Source organism: Molossus molossus, unplaced genomic scaffold (assembly GCF_014108415.1).
Source record: "Molossus molossus isolate mMolMol1 unplaced genomic scaffold, mMolMol1.p scaffold_m16_p_22, whole genome shotgun sequence".
Lineage (NCBI taxonomy): Eukaryota > Metazoa > Chordata > Mammalia > Chiroptera > Molossidae > Molossus > Molossus molossus.
This window is the reverse complement of record NW_023425358.1, coordinates 21150662-21165953: the sequence shown is the minus strand read 5'-3', so window position 1 is coordinate 21165953 and position 15292 is coordinate 21150662. Positions and strand designations below refer to the sequence as shown.

Genomic DNA, 15292 nt, shown 5'->3' with positions numbered 1-15292 from the left:
TCATACACATGTTAAGAAAAGAGAAAACATTTAACGCTGATGCTTGGAATAAGAATCTTATACTTCATTTGTCCCAGTGAGGTGCATGTTAGACCCTTAAAGAAGGAAATGTAATCCTAACTTGTTATTTGGTTCTGCAGTGTTTAATTTTTACATTGTCATTGTCATGTAAATGTTAATGGATTTTTAACTTTAGAATTATTAATTTTAGATAAGACATCTGAGACTTATATTTGCAAAACAGAATGAAAAAGTGTTCTGTTATCTGAAGAAACATGGTCTAGGTTTGGAGTGAAAGATGTGAGATTATTAAATTAATTTTGATGCCATGAAATATATTATTTGAATTAATATAATATTGGCCCCAGAATAAAGGACACTAAAGAGATATGACAGTTAGATTTAATATGTGATCCTAGACTAGATACTTTGGAATACAGAAGGTAGATTAAAGTATTGTATACACTGAAGTAGTAATGGGTAAAGAGGCATGGTGTATACAACCCTCATTCATTCATTCATTCATCACCCGAGGATATATTTTTCTTTGATTGTTTCTTTGTTCAGATAGAGTGGGAGGGAGAGAGAGGAAGAGAGAGAGAGAAACATCGACATGAGAAGGACATATCGAGTAGTTGTCTCCTGTACAACCCCAATCAGGGCTGGGGATGAATTGCAACAGAGGTACATGCCTTTGACTGGAATTGAACCCATGACTCATTGGTCTGCGGGCCGACACTCTAACCTGTGAACCAAACTGGCTAGGGCCACAACCTTTTTTTAAATGATTCAGAAAAAAATAAGTAACGGTATGTATGAAGAATGTGCGCACACACACACGTGTGTGTGTGTGTGTGTAAAGAGGACAATGGTAGGAACTGTCCTATCCAAATTCTCTTTTTTTTTATCCTCACTTGAGGACATTTTTTGATATTTTATTCAGATAGAGTGGGAGGGAGAGAGAGAGAGAGAGAGAAACATCGACGTGAAAGGGATACATCGTGTGGTTGCCACCCAACCAGGGCCGGGGACAAACTGCAACTGAGGTACGTGCCCTTAGCGGGAACCGAACCCCGGTCTCTCCGGACTGCAGGCTGACACTCTAACCATTGAGCCAAACCGGCCAGGGCCCAAATTCTTGTATGTAATGGAATATCTTAATGAATGATTTAAAAAGTGCTTATTTCTATTTGCCAGTAACTATACTAAGCATGATATATGTATTATTATTATTAAATATTTTTAATTGATTTTTTAGAGAGAGAGAAAGGGGAAGAGAGAAACATCAACGTGAGAGAAAAACATGGATTGGCTCTCCCCTCCTAGGGATTGAGCCCACAACCTGGGCATGTACCCTGACCTGGAATCGAACCAGGACCTCTCAGTCCATGGGATGACGCTCAATCCACTGAGTCACACTGGCTGGGTTGTACATTATTTTTTAATTTTCACAATTCTTTGATGTAGCTGTTGTTTTGTTGTTGTACAGATAAAGAACAGAGACTCAGGTAGCATGACTTGCCTTCAAGGTCATAGAGTTAGTATATGGCAGACTCAGGACATATCTCATTTGCTCTCAGAGCTATTGCTCTACATCCTAGATTTAAAAAAAAAAAAAAGTTTTACTGATTTTTAGAGAAAGAGGAAGGACGAGAAGAGAGAAAGAGAAACATCAATGTGAGAGAAAAACATTGATCCACTGCCTCCTGCACACCCCCCAACAAAATGCAATGTTATTTTGTTTCTTTTTAAAAATCTTTTGTAGAGCCCTGGCTGGTTTTGCTCAGTGGTTAGAGCATCGGCCTACGGTCTGGAGAGACCCGGGTTTGGTTCCCACTAGGGGCAGGTACCTCAGTTGCAATTTGTCCCTGGCCCTGGTTGGGTTGTGTGGGTGGCAACTGCTTGATGTGTCCCTTTCATGTCGATGTTTCTCTCTCTCAATCTCTCTCAGTCTCCCCCCCCCCCCCCCGTCTCACTCTATCTGAACAAAATATCGAAAAATGTCCTAGGGTGCGGATAAAAAAAAAATCTTTTGTAGAAAAGTTTATTTTCCTAATTACAAATGTAAAGTAATTCTAAAAGTATGTAAACTTGCCCAGCTGGTGTGGCTCAGTGGTTGAGTGTCAACCCATGCACCAAGAGGTTGTTGGTTTGATTCCTGGTCAGGGCACATGCCCAGGTTGTGGGCCTGGTTCCCAATGGGGGGCATACAGGAGGCGGTCAATCTGTGTTCTCCTTCATTGCTGTTTCTCTCTCTCATTCTCCTTTTCTCTCTCCAAAAAATCAACAAAGAAAGAAAAAAAGTATATAAACTCAAAGTCTCTATTCCCTCGCTGTTAACAATCATTGTATCATTTTTCTGTGCACATAGGAAAAAGGGCTTCATAATTAATATAAATAATTCATTTATTTTAACCTTTTAAATTATAGAACATTAAAAACTATCAAGTTGATAACTGTTGGTGAATTATTTTTCATAAATAGAAGAAAAATATGTCTTTGGTAATTAATGATCCCATCCCCCTCAAAAAAGTGTATATCTTTTCACTTAGTACATTTACTTTTTTTTTTTTTTTTTATCATCCTCACCTGAGGATATTTTTCCATTTTTTGTATAGATAGAGTGGGAGGGAGAGAGAGGAAGGGAGAGAGAGAGAGAGAGAAACATCGATGTGAAGGGACACATCGAGTGGCTGCCACCCGCACGACCAACCAGGGCCGGGGACAAACTGCAACCAAAGTACGTGCCCTTAGCGGGAACCGAACCTGGGTCTCTCCGGACCGCAGGTCGATGCTCTAACCGCTGAGCCAAACTGGCTAGGGCAGTACATTTACTTTTTAAGAATCAGTGCTACAGAAACAATTTGTTCAGAGATGTGGGCAAGGATGGTTATTACCTAAATGTTTCAGCAATTTATGAATGGTTAAGTTACGGTATATGGGAATAAAATGGAATACTGGCCCTGGCCAGTTTGCTTAGCGGTTAGAGTGCTGGCCTGCCGTCCGGAGAGACCTGGGTTCGGTTTCCGCTAAGGGCACGTACCTCGGTTGCAGTTTGTCCCGGGCCCTGGTTGGGTTATGTGGGTGGCAGCCAGTCCATGTGCTCCTTTTGCGTCGATGTTTCTCTCTCTTTCTCTTCCTCTTTCTCCCTCCCACTCTGTCTGAACAAAAAATGAAAAAGTGTCCTCAGGTGAGGTTTAAAAATAAAAGGAATACTGAACTGCCATCTGAAAGTATGTACTGACACAGGAAGGATTTCATACATTAATTGAAGAAAAAAGTTGCAGATCAATGAATACAGTATGACCCTCCTTTTTTTTTTCTTGGTAGATTATATATTTGTATATGCATATAGAAGTGTCTGGACAGAATTAGAAATTAGTTCATGGTGATTGTACATATGTGTAGGTGAAGGGCAGCAAAGAGTGAGAAGGGAACTTCTACTTTAAAAAAAACAACAACATACTGCCTGGCCAGTGTGGCTCAGTGGATTAAGTGTTGTCCCATGCACCAAGAGGTCACCAGTTTGATTCCTGGTCAGGACACGTGGCCAATCTCTCTCCCTTTCTCTCTCTCTCAAATCAATAAAGAAAAAAATTAAAAAACATACTAATTGAGATATAATTCACATAACGAAATTTGATCTGTATAATGTATATAGTTCAGTGGCTTAGTATATTCCCATTGTTGTGCCTCTATCACCACAGTCCATTTTATAACATTTTATCACTTCAGAGAGAAACTCCATACACTTTAGTTAATCTAGTTATTATCCTCCTAACTTTTCATCTCCCTCAAGCCCTAAATAATCATTAATTTGCCCTGGCTGGTTTTTCTCAGTGGTTAGAGCATCAGCCCACAGACCAGAGAGTATTGGGCTCGATTCCCGGTCAGGGGCATGTAACTAGGTTGCAGGTTCAATCCCCAGCTCCAGTTGGGGCACATGCGGGAGGCAACCAATTGATGTCCCCCACCCCTTCCACTTCTTCTGAAGATCAATGGGAAAAATATCCGGGGTTGAGGATTAACAACAGAAAAAGAAGCATCAATCCACTTATCTGTCTCTCTAGATTTCCTTGTTCTAGACATTTCATATAATGGAATCATACGATATGTGGTCTTTTATGATTGGCTTCTTTTACTTAACATAATGTGTTCAGGATTTACCTATATTGAAGCATATATCAGTACTTCATTCCTTTTTATGGCTTACTATATTCCATTTTGGCATATACAATGTTTTATTTATTAATCCCATCAGTGCACACTTGTTTTTTCCCCTATCTTTTGACTATTTTGAATAATGCTGATATAAATAAACGTGTACAAGTTTTTGTGTGGATATGTTTTTGTCTCTCGGGTAAATATGTAGGAATAGAATTGCTGAATCAGATGGTAGCTCTGTGTTTCATTGTTGAGGAACTGCCAGGTTATTTTCCAAGGCTGTACCATTTTACATTTCCACAAGCAGTATGTGAGTATAATTGTTTATTTTTTACACTTGTATTTTAAAATTTCTTATAAGTAGCATACATTACTATCATAACTAAAAATTAAGTGTTAAACTACTTCTATTAGATTAACAGCAAAGACTTGATTCTTTCTTTTGTGTGGTGATAGTATAATTACTTCTCTGGGACCTACATTTGGCAGGTCAGTTGCTGAATATTTTTTAAGGATCGATCATATCTGCTCTTTGTTGTTTTCTATAAGGACCTTCACCAGCTGCTAGATTCATATTGGTTGCAGAATTACCTATGATCCTGACTTTGTCTTATGATTTAGGACTTCATAAAGAAAGTTTCTTTCCTTAGTCAGATGCATTAAGCAGCACCTCTTTGAACAATTTTACCTGTTTTTTTTTATCCTCACCTGAGGACATTTTTTCCACTTTCTGTTCAGATAGAATAGGAGGGAGAGAGAGGAAGTGAGAGAGAGAGAGAGAGAGAGAGAGATCGATGTGAAAAGGACACATTGAGTGGCTGCCACCCGCATGACCAACAAGGGCTGGGGACAAACTGCAACCGACGTACGCGCCTTTAGTGGGAACCGAACCCGGGTCTCTCTGGACTGCAGGCCGACGCTCTAACCGCTGAGCCAAACCGGCCAGGGCTTTACCTGTTTTCTTATCTCTCCTTCTGACCTTCAATTCTTTAATCTTTCTTAGCCCCCCATCTAGGCCTTTACGTATAACTCCCTATCCCTAAACTGTTTTATCTTCTTGTAACACTTACAGCAACCTGAAATGAACATAGCTATTTGTTTGTTTGTGATGGGGAAAACATGTAGTAAAATTGAGTTTCATGACTTTTTGTTCACAGTTGTCTCCCTCAAATCTAGAACAGTGCCTGGAATGTAATAGATATTGAATAAATATTTATTGAAATGAATGAATAAATGAGATAATTTTACGCTAATTGTTGTTCTTGAACTAGGTCAAATCACAAAGGTTTGTTTTGGGTTTGCAGAATGGTAAGAATGATGATTCTCACTAGGTTTGTTTCTTAATCACATAGTTTTTCCTCATCCTTCCAGCCTCTAAACAGTGGAGCACCCATAATTGCTGTCCTTGGTCTTACGTACTTATTCCAAAATTAACTAGCTTTAATGCCATCCACATACTGTCTTTCACATTTTATATTAATACCTCTGGCTTCCATCTTTATTATTATTTTTTTTAAATCCTCACCCGAGGACATTTTTCCATTTTTTGTTCAGATAGAGCGGGAGGGAGAGAGAGGAAGAGAGAGAGAGAGAAACATCAATGTGAAGGGACACATCGAGTGGCTGCCACCCGCACGACCTACCAGGGCCGGGGACAAACTGCAACCGAGGTACATGCCCTTAGCGGGAACCGAACCCGGGTCTCTCTGTACCGCAGGCCGACGCTCCAACCGCTGAGCCAAACCGGCCAGGGCTCTAGCTTCCATCTTTATTTCCAGGCTGGTTTATTTAACTCTCTACTTGTTGTCTTCAATTGAGTATCTACTAGGCATCTTAAACATGATGTGTCTTAAACAGAACATCTGATTCCCTGTTCTCCATCCTGTATCTCTGCATAGAGTGGAAAATCTTTTTAATCTTCACCTGAGGATATTTTTCCATTTATCTTCAGACAGAGTGGGAAGGAGAGAGAGAGAAAAAAAAAAGAGAGAGAGAAAGAGAAAACATTGATGTGAGAGAGACATAATCAACTGGCTGCCTCCCACACGACCCCACCAGGGCCAGGGAGGTACAAGCTCTTGGCTGGAATCAAAGCCACAACTCTTTGGTCTGTGTGCAACTGCTGAGCCAGACTGGCCAAGGCAAGAATCCTTTTTTTTTTTTCTTAAATTATATATTTAAGCTTTTTAATTTTTCCCCCCAATTTTTTTTTTCTTTATTGATCTTTAGAAAGAGAGGAAGGGAGGGAGAGAGAGATAGAAACATCAATGAGAGAGAACATCGATTGGCTGCCTCTTGCATGCCCCCCACTGGGGATTGGGCTCGCAACCTGGGCATGTGCCCTGAAGGGAAATTGAACCGGCAACCTCTTGGTGCATGGGTTGACGTTGAACTACTGAGCCACACTGGCCGGACAAGAATCCTTTTTTTTTTTTAATCCTCACCCGAGGACATTTTTCCATTTTTTGTTCAGGTAGAGTGGGAGGGAGAGGAAGAGAGAGAGAGAAAGAGAGAAAGAGAGAAACATCAACATGAAAGGGACACATCGAGTGGCTGCCACCCGCACGACCAACCAGGGCCAGGGACAAACTGCATTCGAGGTATGCGCCCTTAGCAGGAACTGAACCCGGATCTCTCTGGACCATGGGCCGACACTCTAACTGCTGAGCCAAACTGGCCAGGGCAAGAATCTATTTTTTTTAATGATCTTCCCCCCATCAGTAAATGTGAATCCTTATTTCCATTTGCTGAGGCCAAAAAGTTTGACTTTTCTCTTATACAATTCATTAATTCCAATGCTATGAGTGGTAATTTCAAAATATATCCAGAATCCAGTAATATCCTACCATTTTTATCACTGTTATCTTTTAGTGATTATTGCCTTCTAACTTATCTTTCTGCTTCGTCCTGTGCTTCTGAATCCACCATCCCCCCCAAATTCTAGTTTATTCCCACCCAGTGGCCAGAACTGTCATGTTGTTCCTTTCCTCACAGCTGTGCAAAACTCCATATGTTCTGGGCCCTGCTGCTTTATTGTCCTCTATTCTCTTACTTAACTGGTCTGAAAGAGTTTACTTGGAATATCAAATTTCAGACTCCCTAAAACCCCGTATCCGTGGAAGTTTAGCAAACCAGAATTGCTGCCTTTATAGGAAATGAATTTTTTTTAAAGGCAACTTCTTAAGGATTAATAATGCTTTTACTAGCGTATCTTTAAGTTTCTGATTGGATATTCCTTTTCACCCCTTTTGTCATTTTTAAAAGCCTAGTAAAGAGATTACCACAGTTTAAGTGAATTTTCAGATGAGTATAGCATATAGGGGCAATAAGGCAATTTTTTTCATATTTTGCCCCCTAAGCCAGTTTGGTTCCCACAGATAGGGGGATCAATTTTGAATTTACAGATAAAACATTTTATAATATTACAAGAATATTGTTTTTGTACTTGCATGTTGATTTTAATTATTATTGCTTTATTATTTTCACCCAGGGTTTATAACTTTGTTTTATTACTAGCAACATTAGAAATGTGAGCTTGTGCTACTTTTTTGCCCAAATAGATTAGGACCCAGGAGGATTTTCACAAAGGCATATGGAGTTTGCATTTGACTAGTGAGAATTAGCTGGGTAATATTCAACATTTTCTTGGCTGACTCTGGTCAGGTCTTTCTTTGGGTCTATGTATATGCAGTTCCTTTAATTAGGGTATTGCCAACTAGGGGGAAATTGCCAATTTTGTCTCTTTTTCTCCTCTCTTTTTTAAAGATCCAGGCATAAAGGAAAGAAAAGCTTTGCCAGACACTGAAGAAGGGACGGGGATCTCTCCTCCTTATCTGGGCCTTCTGTCATGGTAAGTAAATAAAAAGCAAATAACAAGAAAATTGGAATTGAACTCTATCCTGACAATTAAATGCACATTAATATATTCATAGTTACCCATTTTTGTTGTTATAAGAAACCATTTTACTTTTCCTTTCCCAGAACTTTCTTCTTTTCTCCTCCCTTGGTTTTTATTTTTAATCCTTACCTGAGGAGATATGTGTATATATCTTTTTAAAATTCTCACCCGAGGACATTTTTCCATTTATCTTCAGATATAGCAAGGAAGAGGAAGGGAGGAAGAGAGAGAGAGGAGAGAGAAACATCAGTGAGAAAGAGACACACATCAATTGGTTGCCTCCCACACGACCAGTGCTGGGGATGAACTGCAGCTGATGTATGTGCCCTTGGCCGGAATTGAACCTGGGACTCTTTGGTCTGCGGGCAACGCTGTTACTGCTGAGCCATACCGGCCAGGGCTTGTCTCCTTTCTTTGATTGTTTACTTAATGGTAATAATTACTGATTATTCTAGTGTATTAAAGCTACCTCTTTTTTTTTTCTTTTTTCTTTATTGATTTTAGAGAGAGGAAGGAAGAGGGAGAGAGGGATAGAAATATCAATGAGAGAGAACATCGATTGGCCGCCTCCTGCATGTGCCCCCCCACTGGGGATTTGGCCCACAACCTAGGCATGGCCCTGATCAGGAATTGAACCGGTGACCTCTTGGTGCATGGGTCGATGCTCAACCACTGAGCCATACCAACCGGGCTTAAAGCTACCTCTTAACTTTAATTCTGTGAGTTAGATATTGTTTCTCTTCAGTCAGGTAGTTAATGGAGTCAAGACTAAAACCCATGATTCTTGGACTCTAGGTTTCTTACTCCTTTTCTAGGAAGCCAGATATAGTGAAAACTGTGTGCATCTGTGTGTGTGTGTGTGTGTGTATGTGTGTGATGTGTAGGAGAATTATGATCATACACATATTCTTTATGAATTTACCTATCTGGATACAAGCAATCCCCTACCTTCCCCATTCTATTTAATTTAGTATTTTTATCCCAAAGAAGGTGAAGCAGCTCTGCACACCCCTGCCCACATCTTTGACTATAAAGAGCATTTAATGGACATTTCAGTGACTTGTGGGCCATTTAGAACCCAGGCCAAGTCCAGGCAGAAAAGATGCAGCAGTGAGTCAGCCACATTTCTATCAATCCTGAGAATATATAAATAGAGCTTTAAGGCTTAGAAAAGAATGGTCCTCTGTAACATTGTCCTGCTTTTACCTTGTGGTTTCCTAGATGTAAACTTTTTCATGCTGCTGCACAAAGAAGGAATTGAAAAGGCCATGTTAATTTCAAGCTTCATTAGGGACATGGATGGAAAATGCTTTTTAAAATGAAAAACAAACTAAAACAGAAAAACTAGTTGTGCAGAAATGTCATATTAAAAGGAGGAGAAAGGTTTACTGCTCTCAAGCTGGGTCAATTTTTTTTAGTTTATGGGCATAACAACTATGTATCTTAGACCCAAACACTGATGAACTTTTTTTTTTAACAGTTTATTTATTTGTTTATTATTAATTTATTTTTGTTACAGCTGTTTCTCCTTTTTTCCCCATTTACACCCTCCTCCCCAACCTCGCCACCCCATCCCTGACTTTGTTGTCTGTGTCCATCAGTTGTGAGTACATGCATATAAGTTCTGTGGTTCATCTCTTCCCCCACCCCCACCCCCTCTTCAGAGGCTGATGAGCTTTTAATGTTATTTCTCTAGACTATATTTTATTATATTGATTTTCCCACAGAATTTTTTTTTTTTTTTTTTTTTTTTTTTTAATCCTCATCCGAGGACATTTTTCCATTTTTTGTACAGACAGAGTGGGAGGGAGAGAGAGGAAGAGAGAGAGAGGGAAACATCGACGTGAAGGGACACATCGAGTGGCTGCCACCCGCACGACCAACCAGGGCCGGGGACAAACTGCAACCGAGGTACATGCCCTTAGCGGGAACCGAACCCGGGCCTCTCCGGACCGCAGGCCGACGCTCTAACCGCTGAGCCAAACCGGCCAGGGCTCCCACAGAATTTTTAATGAACTGAAAAAGTATTTTCCTAATATTTACAGGGTATGTGTGCCAGTGCTAATGAATAGCAGATCAGCTTATTAAAGCAGCTCTGTTCTGTACTTAGGGGTTGTCCTCATTGTATTCCACATAGCTAGCAACAATGTGGGCTTCATCCTGGTGTTGCTGGGGTCTCTGGAGATGCTTCTTTGTGTAGTAGTTGGGGAGCAGTATGGCCATGTGTCTTTAAAACATTTTTTTTGTCATAAAGCAGCATTATAATACGTTTTTACAAATACTCATTTACAGTTCTACTACCAAAACCCATGGTTATATTTATTTCTAACTAGTCCTGTTTCCATATGTGTATTTCATATAGTTGGAGTTAAAACATAATTTTCTGTTCTGCTCATTACTAAGTGAATTAAAATTTTTCTCACGTTGATTCATTAGTTCCTAATGCTCATTTTATGCCATATATCACATTTTATAAGTTGAACCACTGATTTAATTAATTAAAGCCTGTCGCCCTGGCTGGTTTGGCTCAGTGGTTAGAGTCGGCCTGTGGACCAGAGAGAGTGTCCTGGGTTCTGTTCTCGCTTGCAGCACGTACCAAAAAAAAAAGCCTGTCTTTTTTGGGAGGTTAAGCATTAGGAAAATATGTTTTCATGTCTTGTTATGAAAAATCTCAAGCCATACAAAGAGGGAATAGTATAATGAATCCTTACATATTCATCAGTTGGCTACAGTAATCATCAATTCATGGCTACACTTGTTTCTTCTTACTCCCTCACCCCTACCTCTGGATTATATTTGAGTCATCTCAAGCACATCTCAAGGGAAATTGTATTTTTGATGGTCTTCAATAACAGCCTTAAGAATAGTGATTGGAATTGACAATGGGACTGATAGTTACTTTCACTTTTACCTTTTTGTTTTGGACATTTTTCCATTTTTTTGTTCAGATGGAGTGGGAGGGAGAGAGAGGAAGAGAGAGAGAGAAACATCGATGTGAAAGGGACACATCAAGTGGCTGCCTCCCGCACAACCCCAACCAGGGCCAGGGACAAACAGCAACCAAGGTATGTGCCCTTAGTGGGAACTGAACTTGGGTCTCTCTGGACCACAGGCTGAAGCTCTAACCGCCGAGTCAAACCAGCCAGGGCTCACTTTTACATTTTGCCAAGTGTTCATACGCACATTTCATTTCACTTAGGAGAAGGTAGAGTTTTGTTTGTTTTTATATTCTGAATTCTATATTTGAATTTAGTTAATAGGCATTTTGACTCTGCTCCCCATGTTCTGTCTTACTTTTTTTAAACATAAGATTTTCTTTTTATTTAAAACAATTATTAAAATTTTTTTTTTCTTTATTGATTTTTAGAGAGAGAGGAAGGGAGAGGGAGAGAGAGATAGAAACATCAATGAGAGAGAACATCGGTTGGCTGTCTCCTGCATGCTCCCCACTGGGGATTGGGCCCACAACCTGGGCATGTGCCCTGACCAGGAATTGAACTGGCGACCTCTTGGTGCATGGGTTGACGCTCAACCACTGAGCTACACTGGCCGGGCTAAAATTCTTTTTAATTGATTTCAGACTGGGGTGGTGGGGGGGAGGAGAGGGAGAGAAAGAGAAAGAGAAACATGCATGTCGGCTGCCTCATGCATACCCCTTCCTGGGGATCGGACCTGAAACCAGACATGTGCCCTGACTTGGAATCTAACCAGCAACCCCCTGGTACATGGGACAATGCTCAGCCAACTAAGCCACACTGACTGGGCCCCATGTTCTTGAAATATTTATCTCTAACGTTGATTTCCCCTCTCAGGTGTGGCCTTACCTCTATTACCTGCATAGTTTATTTATTTATTTAATTTTGTTGTTATTGTTAATCCTCATTTGAAGATATGTTTTCCATTGATTTTTAGAGAGCGAGTGGAAGGAAGGGTGGGGGAGGAGAGAAAGAAAGAAAAACAGAAACAGAAACATTGATTGGTTCTCTCACAGGTGCCCTGATGGGGTAGGGCTTGAACCTACAACCCAGGCATATGCCCTTGACTGGGAATTGAACAGGTGACCCTTCTGTGGGCAGCCGATGCCCTAACCGCTGATCCACACCGTCCAGGGCTTACCTGCATAGGTTAGCCAGTAGCAGAAACTAGCCTTGAAACCATGGTGATGGATCTTTTTTCAAGATTTTGTAGGTGATCTTTCTGACTTTTATGGAGCTTGTAGAGACTAAGAATGCCAGATTCCACAATGCTTGGTGTTCCTTGGCAGTACCAGGAAATCGTACGAATTTTATGTAGTACTAATAAAATACTGCTGATAGTCTAGGAGAAATTTTTTTCCAAGCTTCATATCATACCAACACTTGCTAGTTTGTTTCTTCCCTCCCTTTGTCTCCTTCCAACTCCTTGCTCTTATCTCAAGTTTGGCCTCCTTTTTACTTATGAAGTTAAAAAACTGGAAGAAATTAGGCAGTTAATTCAACTGTAATGTTTTTTTGATTTGTCATTCTTCTAGAAAGTCAATAAGTAGTTTATCCTAATTTTAATTAAATCCTTGGGGATTAAATTCATTTTTGCATTGGTGGCCTAATTTTCAGTTCTCTCATGTTGAAAATCATTCATTTCATTTTCAGTAGTTTCTTTGGTTATATACATTGGCTTAGATTAGTACTCAGGTGAATGCACCAGCAAGAGTGAAATGGTATTATAGCTTCTAGTTTTTTGTGTGTTTTTTTTATCCTCACCCGAGGACATTTTTCCATTTTTTGTTCAGACAGAGTGGGAGGGAGAGAGAGAGAGAGAAACATCAACGTGAAAGGGACACATCAAGTGGCTGCCACCCGCACGACCAACCAGGGCTGGGGACAGACTGCAACTGAGGTTACGTGCCCTTAGTGGGAACCGAACCTGGGTCTCTCTGAACCGCAGGCCGACGCTCTAACTGCTGAGCCAGGACAGCTTCTAGTTTTTTTTTAAAGCCTGTTACATAATTTCAATTTTGTACAATTTTAAAGGTCAGTAAAATAGGTCAAGGAGTCACGTAAATAATGGGTACCTCTGTAAAATGATCATCAAGAGAATAAAAGTTTAGGACATTTATGTGAGTTAAAAAGTTAATGTGATGCTGAGAAGGCATGTTTTACAATGTACTTTTATGTCATTTTTAAAAAAAGCTTTCCCCCATATTTTCACCTATCCCCTATTGGCTTATGAGAAAAATCTTCCTAAATTCAAGATTTTTCAGATATTCTCTCTTAAGTTCTAAGTGGAAATACTCAGTGTTAAGTCAAGAGCTACCTCTTATGAATGGAGATAGAATTGGTTAAAAAGAAAGCTAACACTTATAGAAAAATGAGTTCCTTTCAAATATGACTGTCCCTTATTATTCCTTCACTCATTGACCTCAGAGGAAATAAGTGGAAAGGGATAAGAGAAAAATTTCAAGATGTTCTAAATTAAATTACAGCGGCTACAAAGTGAGAGACAGGAATTAACCAGACAGGAATAACCAGTTAATAGCTGTGATCCAGCTAACAAAAGACTGCTCACATTCCTGAATATAAGTTGGAGCTTTGAATCAACCTCCCCTATTAGCCAACCACAAGATGCCACAGTATCCTGCATATGCATGAACTTGCAGGACTATTGCCGGTAACCAATCTAAAGTATTAAATATGTCTTCCTCATAGAACTGCCCTCACTTTACCTTTTCACACCTCCTTATCTGTAGCAGTGTAAATTCTTTCAAAACAACTTACATTTTTTCTTTACCATAACATGATGTATAAAAGTGCTCATCAAGGATGATGGGCATGGTGCCTTGACTTAATGCTGCTTGCTGTTGGTGGTTTAGACTTAATGCCCTAGGACCTGGTCCTTTTCTGGCTAGCATATGGCTCAATAAACCCTTTCTTTGTGAAAAATTTTTGGGTGGGAAAAGTTTTTTTGTGTTGTTTGTTTAATGAGCATACAGTGGAACAGATCGACATAAAGCTCTCCTGACAAATTATTTTGATGTTGATAGGAGTGGAGCCATTTTACAAACATCAAAAGTCTGTATTTAACTAAAATTTTGTAATTTTTGTAGCATTTCATGAACTATTTATAACATTGTTACCATTTTATTTTTAGAATTTGAAGCTAATAATTTCTTTCTACCTTTTAAATATCAAATTTTTTAAAAGAACCTAAAAAACTTGTGCCTCAAGATAAAATGGCCTCTTAGAGGGGATGAAATGGGTTCAGTCAGCTAGTAGCAAAGATGCTAGTATTATGGGTGATTGTTATTCAAATTTCTGTATGGCTCTACCTGTCATAGATTAGCAGTAAGAGAATGGTTTTGAGAAGCCTGACTTCAAATGAAACAGCTTTAATCATTTTTTTTTTCCTTTATTGAGAGAGATTTATTTTTTAAAATGTTTTCTCTTTATTGATTTGAGAAAGAGAGAGGAAGTGAGAAGGAGAGAGAGAGAGAGATAGAAACATCGATGAGAGAGAACATCAATTGGCTGTCTCCTGCATGCCCCACAACCTGGGCATGTGCCCCTGACTGGGTATCGAACTGGTGACCTCTTGGTGCATGGGTCAGCACTCAACCACTGAGCCATACCAGCCTGGCTTTGTTTTGTTTTGTTTTGTTTTGTTTTGTTTTGTTTTGTTTTGTTTTGTTTTGTTTTGTTTTCTTTTCTTTTCTTTTCTTTTCTTTTCTTTTCTTTTCTTTTCTTTTCTTTATTGATTTGAGAGAGAGAGAGATATTGAGAGAGATTTAGAGAGAGAGGGAGGGAGAGGGGGAGAGAGATACATCAATGAGAGAGAACATCGATTGGCTACCTCCTGCATGCCCTCCACTGGGGACTGGGCCCACAACTTGGGCATGTGCCCCGCCCTAGAATTGAACCAGCCACCTCTTGGTGCATAGGGTCGATGCTCAAACACTGAGCTACACTGGCCAGGCTTTGTTTTGTTTTTGTTTTTGTTTTTTTATCCTCACCCAAGAACATTTTTCCATTTTTTGTTCAGATAGAACGGGAGGGAGAGGGGGAAAGAGAGAGAGAAACATCGATGTGAGAGATTGCCACCCACACAACCCCAACCCGGCTGGGGACAAACTGCAACTGAGGTATGTGCTCTTAGCAGGAACCAAACCCGGGACACTCTGGTCTGCGGGCTGATGCTCTAACCACTGATCCAAATGGCTAGGGCTTTAATTGGTTTTTAATATTGGAGTATAGTATA

At 39.9% G+C, this 15292-nt stretch overlaps 1 protein-coding gene across 20 annotated transcripts in view; it reads left to right on the top strand.

Moving 5' to 3' along the window:
* MTMR3 (myotubularin related protein 3) overlaps nt 1–15292 on the top strand; it is a 160979-nt gene that overhangs the window by 86497 nt on the left and 59190 nt on the right. For 17 of the 20 annotated variants that reach the window (XM_036276206.1, XM_036276202.1, XM_036276201.1 and 14 more), the window contains one exon: nt 7930–8014. In XM_036276206.1, the coding sequence (XP_036132099.1) occupies nt 8012–8014 (3 nt within the window). In that variant the 5' untranslated portion in view covers nt 7930–8011. Of the gene's footprint in view, nt 1–4372; nt 4475–7929; nt 8015–15292 lie in introns of all 20 variants that reach the window. The other 3 variants (XM_036276204.1, XM_036276203.1, XM_036276199.1) reach the window with 1 other exon arrangement.